The 15,224-nt window shown below is 41.3% G+C and overlaps 1 protein-coding gene across 1 annotated transcript; it reads right to left on the bottom strand.

Annotated features, from left to right (window-relative positions):
• Positions 1 to 2,409: 2,409 nt before the first annotated feature.
• On the bottom strand, positions 2,410 to 14,805 carry LOC146960163 (carnitine O-acetyltransferase-like). Its single transcript, XM_085772571.1, has 15 exons — positions 14,427 to 14,805; positions 13,357 to 13,584; positions 12,504 to 12,622; positions 11,827 to 11,880; positions 9,417 to 9,582; positions 8,461 to 8,635; positions 7,575 to 7,665; positions 7,096 to 7,183; positions 6,908 to 7,008; positions 5,645 to 5,764; positions 4,818 to 4,940; positions 4,540 to 4,675; positions 4,393 to 4,455; positions 4,164 to 4,301; positions 2,410 to 3,218 (listed from the first exon to the last, which is right to left on the bottom strand). Exons 1-15 carry the CDS (start codon positions 14,475 to 14,477, stop codon positions 3,015 to 3,017), a joined length of 1,857 nt encoding a protein of 618 aa, XP_085628697.1. The 5' UTR covers positions 14,478 to 14,805; the 3' UTR covers positions 2,410 to 3,014.
• Positions 14,806 to 15,224: the final 419 nt, after the last annotated feature.

Below are 15,224 nucleotides of genomic sequence, written 5' to 3'. Positions count from 1 at the left end.
TGTGTGTAGTTTTTATTTTATTTTATTGATCTTGGTGTCAATTCCTATAGTTTCAAGTCTGTTGAGTTGGATTTTGTGATTTTATACAGGTATAGCGCCCAACAGCGTTTTTCAAACTGTGGGGTGTGCCTCCCCTTGGGGGGCACCAGAGTTTTTAAGGGGGGGCACGACATGAGAAAAAAAGAACTGTAAACATTGAAACAAAAGATGAATGAAGTGTCACCTGCACAAAGGGCTCAATGATTAATTGCATTTGCAATTATAATGCAATATGATCAAATGTGATTTTGTTACACACAGGCTGCGATTATGCTCTAGTGTTATTTGTCATGCAAACAAAGGGGGATGGGGCTGTCGGTGAAAAGAGAAGGCAACAACACCACACTGTTACGTGCTTTATGGCTGAATGTAGCACTATGTTGGCCGTGGAACTATTCCAGTTAAAAAAATGAGAGCGTCATGTATGCTGCTGAGCGACAGGTGTGCCACACCGCATCAGGTATGCAGCAGGACCAGTGGTACCGTCCTACAGCGTCCTTCCGCATACATTTTAGCCCGGTTGTTACCAGATTTTTTTTTAATGACTGGAGCACGAGCCGAGTTTTCCTCTACTACAGCTGTACAGCTTTGTTCATCTCGTACGTAATGTGCGCGTTACTTATTGTGCAGATCAGGTGCATACTCGTGGTCATGGTGATTTCCAGGGGCAGACAAGAACGGTGTAACGCTACAACAAGCTTCTGCCACCGGCTTTCATGGATGTTTCTTATACCAGTGTGGGGGGTGTGGAGCATGAGCACATGCGTTGTCCAGTTTAACTCTGATTAAGGGCTTTATACATGTCGGAGAAAGTCCAATTCCAATCGCATTATCTGGGTGTCTGAATCAGAGTTGGAGAACTCCAACATTAGTTGGACTAATGCGTTTACATGAACTCAGTTGTCCAGTTATAGTCGGATAAGGCAATAATTCGGTTTTCTTAAGTGCCATGTAAAAACGTGTGTTACGTATTGTACTGTATGTTGGTCTCAGGCTCGGCTGAATGTAGCACTACTTTGGCTCATGTGGAACTATCCCAATTTAAAAAATAAGAGCGTCAATCAGGTATGCTGCTGAGCGACAGGTGTGCCGCACCGCGTCAGGTATGCAGCAGGACCAGTGGTACAGCGTCCTTCCGCATACATTTTAGCCCGGTCGCTAAACCAGAGTTTTTTTGTTTTTTTTAAATGACTGGAGCACGAGCCGAGTTTTCCTCTACTACAGCTGAACAGCTGACATGTGGTCAAGACGTACAGCAGAGACCTAGAACAGTCTCATCGGTGCATTTAATTATTATAAACTTTAATTATTATAAACCTGAAAGCTCTCTGTCCTCAGACTGTCCACTACCCAGGCCATCGCACAGGGAGAGCATGTGTGGCTTGTGTCATGAGTGTGTTACAGAGATCGATATGAATGTTCACATCAGTCTTATTTGTCAGTGCTTTGTTGTCATGATAGTCAATAGGTAGGCTATTCTGAGAAACAGGCTTGTAGCCTAACATAAATCCTACAGAAAAGACCAGTTTATGTTTAATTAATCAAACATTGTTCAATAGCTTCAAATCAGGGCTTCCTTGCCCAGCACTCTGCAGCTGCATATGTGACCAGTAGCAGCTTGAGGGACTTTTGTGTTTAGTGTGAAGTTACACAGCCTATTAGCCTATTGGTGTCCTTTTTCGTTACTTTTCCAGTAAAGTTATACATTAAAGCAGAAGTAAGCGATCCGGTCGTTTTGGCTAACTTCTTGTCAGCCGATGGAGTTAGCAGTCCCCGCCCTCGTCCCTACGTCACCACATTCACGCGCATCCCTTGGCTGCACACACAGAGAGGACCGCCCCTTTATGCCGTTCTCTCTCCTCATTGGATCAAGGTTGTAGGATACAAGGAAAGTTTTCTCCTCGGCTTACAGCAGAGCAGAGTGACTGACAGACCCGTGTTTCAGACCAAACACTCTATGTAAGTGATTGCTGTCGGAAGATATAACTATTTAAGACTTATATTAACACAAATATTCCGCTTACTTCTGCTTTAATCTTTTTTTCTCCTTTTCCATTAGTAATGCCATCTATGTGTCTATATACAAATACAATACAATGTGTCACTAATGTCATTCACATTAGTCAACTACACACATTGCTATGAAAAAAAGGAACTTCGGGAGGCTAATTTAGCCACCATCTTGAAAAATGGCCGCCATCTTGGATTTTCACATGTCCAATCGGACAGATTTCATCAATAGGCCCTAGAGAACAACCAAACCAAATTTCATGCTTGTATCATAATTTGCATGATTTTTCTGTTATCTACTCCACTAATGACTGTTAATCTCTCTCTCTTCCATACACACACACAAAGCATTTTGATGTGAAGCGTGTAGTAAAAGGCTTTATTGACCAGTCCTGCAGGCTGAGAACAAGACAACAGGAGCTGCAGCCTCTTCACACTCAGTTCAACATTCGGTAAATACAACAGGCGATCAGGTCGAGGAGGAAAAACCTCACGTCATTTCTCTGCACCGTCACCGACGACGACAACAACCAGCTCTCCGGCTTTTGGTCCTTTTCAAACTGTCTCGTCGACCCCCAACATCAGAGTGCGACACGCGAAGCATATATATATATATATTCTTATATATCCTCTGAGGAGGGCACCGGACAGGACATCTGTCATCTCCTGACTTGTAGAGGGAGTGCAGTCACTTTCAACACACAGGCTTTGGCCTTGCTCTGATTAATGCTGGAGTGTCACGTTGGCTTCAACTTTGCTTTGCTTTCATCACTGGAGCAGCAATAATGCAGCCTACTGCTCAGATCTTGCTAGAAAAAAGATTTTTTGCTTCATTAAAAGCTTTAAAAAAAAAAGCATCAGAAGCAGCTCAGATATTCTCACTCGCTTGCAATCAAGACAAAAACAAGCCTCATCAAATTGTCAAAATGAAATGAAGTACAATGTGTGTGAGTGGGTCGATCCCTCTACGCCGTCGGCTGCAGCAGCTCCTGCAGCTGACACAGGGTGTCCTTCAGGATGAGGGCCAGGGTCTCGGCGTGAGTCTCCTGGCAGCAGTTGAAGGCGGTGATGGAGAAGTGGACGTGGTCCGCCTGGGGGTTGTAACAAATGGCGTAACCGTCGGGAACGAGGGGCCCGAAACACATCACGCTGTCCGTGTTCGCAGGCACCTGAAGTGACGGGAGAGACGTTAACGGTTAGAGCTGCACAGACGGGATGTTAGTGCTAAGACTGTTTTTCTCAAAGCTTTAGAAATGGCTTTGTAACCCTTTCCAGGCTGATAGATTTTGATTTTTTGTCTTTTCTTTTTTAATTTCTTGAGATCATGGCATGGTGTGCTGGTTTTTGTGATCTTTTAGCCTACTTCACTTCACTCAAACAATTTCTATTTAATTGATTTCTTTGTCATCATGTCTGGAGGTGATCAGGCCAGGGTGTGGAGAGTGAAACTGAACTCAGCTTTCCAAAAGATTTAGGTTTTTCACAGTTAGTTCATGATTTTTCACAGGTTTGGATAGCTTTTTTCCCTTAATAAAAGAAAATCATCATTTAACAACTGCATTTCATAATTACTTGGGTTATCTTTCTCTAATATTAAAATTTGTTTGATGAACTTAAACATTTAAGTGTGACAAATATGCAAAAAAGTAAGAAATCAGGAAGGAGGCACTTACTTTTTCACGGCACTGTATATAGATGCATGTGTGTGTGTGTGTGTGTGTGTGTGTGTGTGTGTGTGTGTGTGTGTGTGTGTGTGTGTGTGTGTGTGTGTGTGTGTGTGTGTGTGTGTGTAAAGGCACATTACAACAGGCCAGAAAAACCAAATCAACTTCTGCTTTTAGCCTAATCAGGAGCCAACAACCCATTGGATTGATGGCACTTTGAGAAATACAAGAAGAGCTGGTTGACTGCTAGAAATTCCCACAATGCATTTAGTTGACAGTAAATGTGACATAATGAGAGAACATCACATGCTCCAAAACAACAGGGAAACAACTGATTGAAATATTTGTCCAATAAGATGGTGGAGTCATAAAAAAAAAAAAGGACTTCCTGTTGCGCTGCTTGACTTCACAACCTTCTGTAGATCAACAAAGACAAACACAGGAACTCACCTGTCCTGTTCGGAGTTTCCAGTGTGTCGCCAGCCCGTACGCTGTGTCCATGAAGATCTTGGGAATACTCCGTCCTTCCTCGATGGCCTGCAGCTTGAGCCCGAGCAGGTGGCTGTCGATGCCGTGTCCCTTCAGAGCCTGAACAGAGCGGGGAAAAAAAAAACCAGGAGATGAGTATTCGTCAGGTAGAAACAGATAAAAACTGTTCAGTCTGATATTGTTTGTTTACCTGATTAGTCAGAGCTGTATAGGCGTCGACAGCTTCTCTGAACAGTTGTAGTTTTGCTTCCCGCTGCAACGCAGAAATATTTCACAGCTACATCCCAAACCGAATAAAATCAGTGGGAAGAGAAAGAGCTAGCTTTATGTTTCTTACCGACACAGACTTATTAGTGAAGGCCTGTATGAACTTGAGCGTCGGATTCGTTGGCGAGCGAATAAACTCTGTCCTTCCTCCTCTAAACATCCTCTGAGAGGCGATGTCACTGGTGGGACACACCTCATTGTGAACTCTGAATGAATAAAAAAACAAAAAAAGGACAAATATGAAAATGACAATAAATAGCGTTGGTTTCGAAATGTGAATTTTTCTTTCGATACAAACAAAAACACGAAGAAAGACGAAGAGTCTTTTGATGAGGTCATGTGACTGACCTGTAGTAGGCCAGCTGCAGGGCGACCTGGATGAAGGAGTTGGGACTCAGCTTGTGCTTCTTGGGGAGCTCCTTGCCGAACCTCTTGAAGTTGAAGACGTTGACATCGAGGTCGTTGATCAATCTGCAACAAATTTAAATTTATTATTAACATTAGATAATTAAATTGTTTGACTTAATCTTTATCTCCATGCTCAAAGTTTCTGTACATCACAAATATATTACCAACAATTCACATACAAGGTAGTTCTTGTTCATAAAGCAAAGAAAAATACAAGCACCACAGAAATCATGAATGTAAAAAGTAGAAATTTACAATTCAAATGTGCAAATATCTTTATGCAACACACAAATACAATATAAAAAACGAATTATATATATCATAGCCTGTATTATAAATGTTTATTAAGCGGGTAAGGGGTCAAGTGAGGGTAACATCTGTCCAGTTCATGTGCATTTTGTGTTCTTCCTTTAGATCTGGGCAGCTCAGTGATTTATTATGGGAAACCGTCTAGACTAATGAGGCCTGTGTGTTTGGGTTGTGGTCAGGAAATAAAGACCTGGATCACAATGACAACTTCTCAGTGATACAGTGGAGAGAGCGAGAATTTTTCTTAGCGTCAAGGTCACATGAACTCAGAGGAGATAAATGTGTTTACACTCGCGCTGCTTTTTCCTTCAGGTCGAGTTCACCTCAGCTTTGTTAGATCTGAAAAGCAAACATCCAGCTTTGCAGTTTCGCAGCGAGGTATTCTTCTCTTATCACGGGACTTTATTACGTCCACTCCCTTCGCCCTGTGCAGGAGAGAGAGAAGAGACTGAGCTTACATGTCCAGGTTCTGCTTGGCGTGCTCGATGTCCCTCTTGATTTCTCGGTCTATGTGGAAGTAAAGCTTCTTGGGCATCGGCAGAGGAACCAGCGGTGCTCTCTTTGGATCGGGCTTCTCACTGCAGAAAAACACACATCACTAAATCAGGGGAAATATAAATCCACCTTTCCTCCACTTCATCCATTCCTTTAGAATGACAAATCATATTAAATCATATTGTCCATCATCATATCATGTCATTTATTCCACTCTGTAATAACCTGCACTCTGGACTCTTATCTTGCAATATTGATCGGCCATTTTTGCACTAGGCACACACCTCCAAGTTTTCACTCCACTGTATTATTATTACTTTATGTCCAACTGTAACATTTTTGTGTACAAACTTCACACATTACTCCTGTAAACTTCCACACCCCCCCATCTGTGCAACAGTTTTTTGTACCTTACAACAAACAACAATGTGTATATAATTTTTATTTTATTTTTGTACATAACTGTAAAGAATGTCTCTTTCTGTCTTGTTTTATATGTTTGTTTTTATATTTGCATATTTTTCTACCTTTCTACCTTGTATACTATTGTAACAACCACCTTTTCCATGTGTGGGATGTATAAACAGTCTTATGTCTTATATCATACTGTATTGTATCGTGTTGTTTTGTATCATATTAAATAATGTATCTATGGTATCGTACTGTATTATAGAAAATTATATCATATCGTATCTTCCCTGCAGTGATAATCATTGTGCATCTTAGACTTGGCTGCATGTGTTTTGTAACAGACCTGCTCAGGGTGGTCTGTTTCAAGTTTCACTTAGTCATAGGTCACACAACATGCACATCAACACTTAGGTAGAGTATAGTACAGTATAGATGTCCTCACTCATATCATATGATCCTGTCAGGCGATGGTGAGTGAAGGCTGCCTTTCATGAGCTTTGTTTCAGTGTTAAACTTATAATTATAAAATGATACTCGGCAACATTTCCCACACAGGCACCACCCTTCATGGTGAACTAGACCTTTGTCTCCATTTAAAGTTTAACTTGAGTCTCTAGGTGAAAGTATGCTGTGGCAGTGAGTGGACATTTGAAAATCAGACCGTACGGCAGCCAGCAGGGACAAATCTAAAACTGTGTATTGTACAGGATCTCAAAGCGTGGAGAATGGCAGTAACTTTAGACTGAGTATAGAAAATAATTCAAACAGAAAATAACCACAAAACCTGAGGAGAGGTCGACCTCCCCGCAGCTCACCAGTAGTCCAGGATGTGGTGCAGCAGCGTTGCTACGGGCGGACCCTCGGCTGTGGCCTGTTCATACAGGAGACCCCATGAGCCGTCCTCACCCACCACAAACTGTTCAGACACACACAGAGTCAGTTGGTTAGTTAGGTGGTTGATAATATAATCTGTGACTTTTCCTCGTCATGTGTGATCGATCACCTGCAGCGTTTTGTCGAACCAGCGGTTTCCGCTGTTGGAGAACGTCCCGCCCCCGTGCAGAATCTGAGCTGCTTTACGACTCGCATACCTGTCAATCAAGAGAAATGTTAATGATTAAGGATTTCTGAAAATCACATCTGTTTTTTTCCTTAAATACAAAGCAGATTCTTTGCATTTGTGACTATTTTCTGTTGTTTTACAAATCAAACCGATCGATTTAGCAAAAGTATGATCAGATATTATGATTGTGATGGATGATATAACAGTTGTATTAAAAACAAAATCCAACTATGTAACATTTTTAGACACAAAGACATATCAAATGCAGGAAGTGGCAAATGTTCACCATTGCTTAAGATCCAATGTCAACAGACAAAACAATTATATCAGAGGATTACTCAACATATTTAGCAAACACAGAAAATACCTTAGTGTGTGTGTGTGTGTGTGTGTGTGTGTGTGTGTGTGCGTGTGTGTACTTCTCATCTGATATCCTCATCACTGGAGAGTCCAGGCACAGGGAGAACAGTCCCGTCTCTATCAGCCGCACTGATTCCTTGTTGAGTTTATCTGAGTCAGACAGAGACAATAAAAACACTGAGACACTGAGCTTCAACCGAGTCCGCAACACTTCACTTTACATCTGGTTCCTGTCACCGGGCCGACACCGAGCGCACAGCGGAGGGTTTGTTTCTCTACTTGAAAAAACGTCCTTACAATTACATAATAGTTTGTCTTATTTTGACCCATGGACTACGAATCACACACACATTGCAACACTGCCGACCAAAGCATCCCATTGATTCACTAACTGGAACTGATTACAGTTTCCGCCTCAGACCAGTATGCTAAAAGAAAAACATTTCAGACGCTTGAAACTTGCTTCAGATAGGTAATCATCAATCAATTAAAGTCAGTAATCAATAACTCAGCTTCCTTTTTTTTTCATTCTGAGATAACTAATTCCTCTCTATCAGTACATAGATAAAACATGCTAAAAGTGCTAAAAATAAAGGAATAAGGTATAAAAAGTTATAATTATTGTATCAAACTGCTTGTTTCTTGCAGTAAACAAACACAACAGAAAATAAATATCAATATTAATAAATCATGTGTTTGCAAGTCATTAAAAAAACACAAAATTTCGCTCTATATTTTTTTAAATTTTTACTTTTGCTCTTTTTCAAGTACATATTTCTACATGAAAGCAAAACAAACTAAACAAGTTACGGTTAACGTTGTCAGTTGATCAAATGTAATTAATGGGTTCAAGCTACTAATTATATATAGTCTGTATAGAATATTATGTACAGTATATGTTCCAGTGGTGCATTTGGATGTATAATACAGACTGTGTGTGTCTACCTCTCAGCAGGCGGTTGTAGGCCTGGCCCCAGGTGTGGCGGTGCTCGCTGGTCAGGATGCCCATCGGCTCCTTGTCCGTCTTCCAGGACTGAGACCTGATCCTCAGCAGCTGAGCGTGGATCTGACTCTCCGTCATCCGAGAGCCGTCGCTGTTGTAAACCTCCAGCTGGAAGAACTGCAGGGGAAAAAAAGGGACATAGACAAACACTGATGATCAGTATTTTAGAGTTAAATCTGAGGGACGTTAGCTCACAACTGTTAGCTTTGATCAACACCGTACCACAGAGTTTATTGTGTTTCTGAGAGACAGACAGTCTGACGGTGCGTTGTGTTCACAGTAAACACATGAAAGTGATTTATTTAACTTCTTTCACAATCTCCACCCACACAAGAGTTTTAGATTGCAGCCCCCTTCGGTTTTAGCATCTATTTTTGGCTTGATCTGACTTTGTCAAGCAGCAGTTTAACCATTGGAAAAACGTTTTCCTCAGATCCACTGCCTCAGTTTTACACAGTAACTACATTATAACTTGGTAAAGCTGAGCACGAGCCGATTCAGCAGCCAGGTCTGTACAACACATGTGAGTTTACTTTATGATACTGCAAGGAAAAGTCCTTCTTGGCATTTTATTGTGGAGTATAGTTTAAATCCAAAGACTTCAGATTTAATATCCATGGGGCTGGAGGCTGAGAGGCCTGAGATCAGGTCTGTTTTGATTCCTCCGTCTGCCAGGATCTCTAATCCTGCAGGACGAGCTGCTGCCAAAACTCTGAATACACTAACAGAGCTTCTCATGAGCCCACGTGACGTCTGTTTACACAGCTTGGTGCATTTGTAACTGGTTTTAAACTCCAGGCCTGACTGCACAAGACCTGACATGACTGCTATGTCGTACAACCTGTAATCCAGTGGGCGAAAAACTAGATCTGACATCGGCATCTTCTGCTCGGCCCACCTGGTAGTTCCTGACGACGGTGATGTGCGTTGGCGAGCGGCGGGAGCGGCCGTGGTGGGCGATGTAGTCGTGTTTGGGGCCGGGGATCCTGCAGGAGGAGAAGAGGAGCGGGTAGAGCTCCATGCACAGAGGCTTCCCTCGCATGTACTCGACGGGCAGCTGCCCACTGACGGAGAGAGAGGGAGACGGAAGGTTTTCACTTGTATCTGCTCACAGTAACAACACATCGCAGATCGGGGTGCAGCGATCCTTGAAGCAGATTCAGATACCTCAGCTACGTTTTCACAAGTTTAACATCTGCAGAACTTTGTAGCATACGTGTACTTTTTAGCATTCAGCTTTAAGGTCACATAAGGACAGAGTCGTACAGTGTACATACAGGCACTGATGGTGGAAACAAAGAAAATACAGTGCTCTTAAAAAGGAGTTTTTGATGTTTGGCATCTGATCATCCCTTATTATTCTACAGCAGGACGACGCACATAAACAACCAGACCCAGGAAGGGAACCTGCCCGGACACTAGTGTTGTGGTGAAGACCTCCTAACCCAGTGGTTCCCAACCTTTTTTGGCTTGTGACCCCATTATGATATCACAAATTTCGGGCGACCCTGTCATGTCGAGACATGCCAGCTATTTTTATATGCTGCATTTTATTGGAACTCAATGTATATTCGATAAATTGACAGTATAGAATACAGTTGTTTAAGATTGTGTGTGGTATTTTTTATTATAATTTTTAAAAGAATAATAATTAGTTAAGTTAATCAGTAATTTTTTTTTTTTTTTTTTAATCAATTAGACATTTCAGGCGACCCCATTTGAATTACAGGCGACCCCACATAGGGTCCTGACCCCAAGGTTGAAAAACACTGTCCTAACCCGAGACCGAGTCAAGACCAAGATTTGGAGGGGGTCGAGACTGAGTCAAGACCGAGACCAAACCAATGTGAGACCATTATTAAGACCATCACTGTTTTCAGTACAAGTGCTTATAATAATCATGTGGCTTGATATTTGCATTATTCCTCAGCTAAAAAGAAAAGATTAATTTTATATAAAAGCTACTGTATAGCATATTTATTTGAAACAAAGTTTGAATTGAACAGAATAACCATGTTTTTCAGATGGTTACACAAGCATATACTTTTGTAGAATAATTTTAATTATCTTAAAGTTATTAAATGACACTACATAAACCAAATGAGCGAAAAACCAAAGAGAGAGATATTTGTGGTTAAAAAAAAGAAAGATGCCACTGCAGCTGTGGTCTCGACTCTTGAGTCCAACTCGACAGAGACCGAGACAAGACCAAGTAAAAATGTATTTGATTCCAAGACAAGACCAAGACCTTGACAGAATGTGGTCTCGAAACCGGTCTTGAGACCACAACACTTCCGGTCAACAGTCCATCACAGGGCTGATATATTCAGACACACAATCTCACATACTCACATTCACATCTACAATGAATTTTGAGTCACCGATCAACCTAATGTTCATGTGTTTGGACCGTGGGAAGAAGCTGGAAAACCCTGTGGTTTGGATAGTGCACTGGGGCATATTGTGATTCCTGAGCTATGGAAATAATAATCAAGTTAAAGTTACAATGGAGAAAAATGCAATCACTATCAGATTATAATACTAATATAAATGTCCAGAACTAATGCTATAACTGCAACACAGGCTGATCTGTGTACAACTAACTTTTCCTACAGGTCTGGGCCAAAGAGTTTTCAGCACATTTGTTGTTTTCAGTAGTGAGCCGTTACATATCCTGTTACAGAGAGCGTGGCCGAATAAATTTAGACACAGATCAACTTCATTAAGCCGAGGGGATACGAAGGATACGCTGCCAGGCAGGCCGGGGGTGAAGCATTAAAATAGAAGCGAGCGACGGTGACTGTTTGACAGCGGATTAAAAAGACAACAGAGGATTAACGCAGCAACAGAACAAAGGTCGTTCAGAGCTGTGAAATCGCTTTATGGTTTATCACCATCTTAATGACTGAAGCAGATAATTATTATCAGCTTGTTTAAGGTGGAATTAGTGAATCTCACACGTTGACTTCCTGACCCTCGAGTGATTATTACTATACTATCATGACATTATTACACAAGGACTCAGTCAAACCGCTCTTCCATCCTCAAACCTTAAACCTGTGACTCTATATTGCTGACAAAAATACACATATATGAACCTCTGCCAACACAAACACACACATGGTGAAAACATCCCCAGCCGCCCAGTCACTGCTGGTAAATATGGGTCAGCATGGAGTAGAAATACATCTGATCTAGTGCAGTGTAAGTACATTTACTCCAGGACAGTAGTTACTGTGTGAACAGTTTTTTACATGCGTGCTCTTGAACACTTCTCCTCCTCCTCAACTCATTAAATGAAAACTTACGTGTTTATTTTGGCCTTGAAGTCCAGAACTGCTGCGATCAGTTTGGACGCAAACCTGAGTGGAGAGGAACATGTTGTGGTTGGTATTTTATTATGTAACACGGTCAGTCAGATCTCCCATTAGGCGCCATGCAGTGGTGCAAATCAATCAGTTTGTATTCAATAAAATCTGCTAATGATCACTAAAGCAGAACACAGCAGAATTAAATAGCACTGCGCTGGCTTTTCAAATGTAAATGATGCATCAGCATATTTGTAACATGAAAGAACCTCATAAAAATGACCAAATGTTGAGTTTTACAATACAATAATTTTGAGGCTTTAACCAGATTTGCCCTAAAATGTAATGGGTTCTTTGCAAGTTCAACAACTTGCACCAGACTTCAAAAGAAAAAAGTTCAAAATCATAGTAAACAATGTGGATCTGCCCCAAGATACGAAGGGCTCCATGCAACATCTCTCCTGCAAGTTCAGTGCAAATCTGCTCACTTTTTTCCCACAGTAACGCATGTGAGCAGCTGCATTTTCTGTAGGAAAACTGTTTATTGTGTCTTGAACATATCACCTCATCCTTGACACTCGTTCAAATAATATCCCCAAGTGTAACAACTGTCCTCTGGTGTTACCCTGTTGTGCTGAGTCACTGTTTTTGACTCATATCAGTACGTGTTGACTCACACTAACTGGCTCCTCCAGTCGTTGTAATCTCTCCTGGGCAGAGAGATGGCCGGGTTCGAGTGCACGGGCAGAGGCTGTCTGCTCTCCAAATAGGCCCACTGCACCCACCAGTCTGAGATCTGCAGGGAAAGGAGAGACCACACACACACACACACACAGGGAGGACGTCACCGCGATTATGATTCAAGGGTTTGTCGGTCTGAACAAAGCCACAGCTGTGATGTCAGGAACTGGAAACAGCAACTTAAGATGTACACAGGATATGGGAAAACATCCTTTTAAAGTAAACATTTTTGTAGTTTTGTAGTTATGTTTGTGTCCCATTTTACTACAAACGTATCATTAAGATATGATTTGAGATTAGGATTCTGAGCCAGATGTGTATTTGAACACAAGATCAGCAACCAAGTGCCTCTCTGTAGTTTGGTGTGATTGTGCTAAGTGCTTTTATTGTGAAGGACTTTGTAACTAAACTGTCACTTTAAAAAGTGCTACAATAAATTAATAAATCACCTCCTACTCTCATGTATTGAATTTTACAATACACATACAGACATAAGGACGTTTATTTGTCATTGTATTGCTACAGCAAAATTATGTTGGCACTCATAAAAAAGCCTAATAATACACATTATTATGAATATAATTACCGACAACAGTTGTGCATAACCACAATCTGTGCTTTGAGAATATTTATTAATTAAATGTTCCTATCAAAATAACATAAATTATGTTTACATTGGAAAAGACAATGCTTTCCCATAGAAGCTTCATCTGCACTGTAACACACCTGTCACTCTTCCCACACACACACCCACACACACCCACAGGTGCATAGAGCTTCCACACATACCCAGTTCTTGTGGTTTCTTGCTCTCCTCTCCAGCCCGTCCTGCAGCTGCGCACCGAGGCCGCCCGGCCGGCCGAACTCCTGCACCATCCTGCGGGTGTGGCTGAGCTCCTCGGGGGGCAGCAGGGGCTCCAGGGCCCTCAGGTACCCCTGCAGGGTGCCGGCCAGCGGGGGCACCGGCTGGGCGGGCACCGAGGAGAAGAAGCAGCACACCTCCTGCCTCAACGAAACCTATGGAGTTGAGGGAAGGTAGACTTTTGGTTATTACTCTCCAATTGTTATTATTACTCTCTGCACAACTACAACAGTTTATCTGTATTCTATTCTGTTTCATTCTTTTTATATAAATCCTAAATTGTATACAGCATATGCATATTTTTCTCTTTGTTAACAATCATACATTTTTGCCAATTCATTTTTTGATTGTTAAATTTGATTTTTTTTGTCTTCATTTTTGTCTTCATTTGACAGAGGCTTGCCCATATTGCTATCCAAACATCACTGACAAGATTGTAAGATCTACAACAATTTGCACAATAACTTTACTGTATTCCATATATCTATCTTTATCTTTATTCTATTGTATTTTATTCTTTTTATATAAATCCCAAAAAAAAACTGTATAGTATATGCATTTTTATTTTTTTTTTGCACTAGAATATTTCTCATTTATTCTATTTTATTTTTAGCCTACTTTATTACTACCTTTTACTATTTTTAGTACCTTTGTGTCTGCACCTGACACCAAAACAAGTTCCTTGTGTGCTGTAAACTGACCTTTACTGCTCTTGGCAATAACAACATTTCTAATTCTGAAAGACTGGGATTAATATAGTCATGTTGTGTATGCATATGCACTGCAGAAATTGAAAAACGTGCACATTGTAATTAAAAAGTAACTCTGCATGTCTGAACACTTCTAAATGCGGTGCACGACTTAACTTGGGCGTATCAAAAATAGGAAGTGTGATAGATATGAGCGCGCAGACAGACAGGCAGACAGGACATGCCCAGCTGCTGCCTCGGTCTCTGCACTGTTTAGTTTAGCAGCAACAAACAACAGCTCGACTCACCCGGGACAGCCACGCTCTGCAGGCTCCGGGCTGAATCTTCCTGAAAATCATGTTTCCTTCAAGAAATAACAAACCCGCTCAAACCCGCAGTAGCAGCTCGGTGTTTATGCTCGGTAACTTTTAGCACAGTTTAGTTTCCACAGGGTCAGATCGTCCACTTGAAGCTCAGCCCTCCTCCTCCCGCTGCCTCTTCTTCAACGAGACTCGTCATCGCTTCATTTAAAAAAAAAAGAAAAAGAAAGAAACAACACTTTCAGACAACTTCTGTGTACGAGACAAAGATAACCCTCCTCCTTGCGCTCGTTTTGATCCTTCAAGCTGCGGACATGCAGCGATTCACGTACCCCCCGGACCAGACTTAAAACCTGCATACAAGTCCGCACACGTGTTGACGTAAAACTGTTTCCGTAAACAGCTACGTGACATGAAGCCTCGGGTGCGTCACCGCGTCTGGTCCACGCGGTGTCGCTGTTTGACCTCAGGAGGAACTCCACCTCCGTGTTTATCCACCTGCTTGACCTTTGTCTTTGTCCCCTTCAAAACAAAAACTGTCCTTTATTTTTTGAAGATAAAAATGTAATTACGTATTTTAAAAACTGTTCTATCAACAACAGCAACCTAATTGCAAGCTGCTTGAGCTTTAACCCTAACCCTAAACAAAAACTGTCCTTATTTTTTAAGATAAAAGTTTAGTCCAAAGAGTAGAAAATTACTTAGCCTATTTAAAAAAAAAAAAAAAAACTATTAATATTAATTAACAAAAACAACAATAATCAATCAATATTAATCAACTGCTAC

This window comes from Trachurus japonicus, unplaced genomic scaffold (genome assembly GCF_045865225.1).
Source record: "Trachurus japonicus isolate A0001 unplaced genomic scaffold, Traja_1.0 AP030645.1".
Lineage (NCBI taxonomy): Eukaryota > Metazoa > Chordata > Actinopteri > Carangiformes > Carangidae > Trachurus > Trachurus japonicus.
The sequence above is the reverse complement of the archived record's forward strand: the minus strand, read 5'-3'. Positions and strand labels throughout refer to the sequence as shown.

Bases quoted from the DNA above. Each gene is read 5' to 3' on its own strand.
- LOC146960163 (XM_085772571.1), bottom strand. From the start codon at position 14,477: ATGATTTTCAGGAAGATTCAGCCCGGAGCCTGCAGAGCGTGGCTGTCC. The intron at 9,583-11,826 runs GTAAGTTTTCAT...TCTCTCCGTCAG, and splicing joins TTCAAGGCCAAAATAAACAC to TGGGCAGCTGCCCGTCGAGT. The intron at 4,676-4,817 runs GTCAGTCACATG...TTATTCATTCAG, and splicing joins CTGCAGCTGGCCTACTACAG to AGTTCACAATGAGGTGTGTC.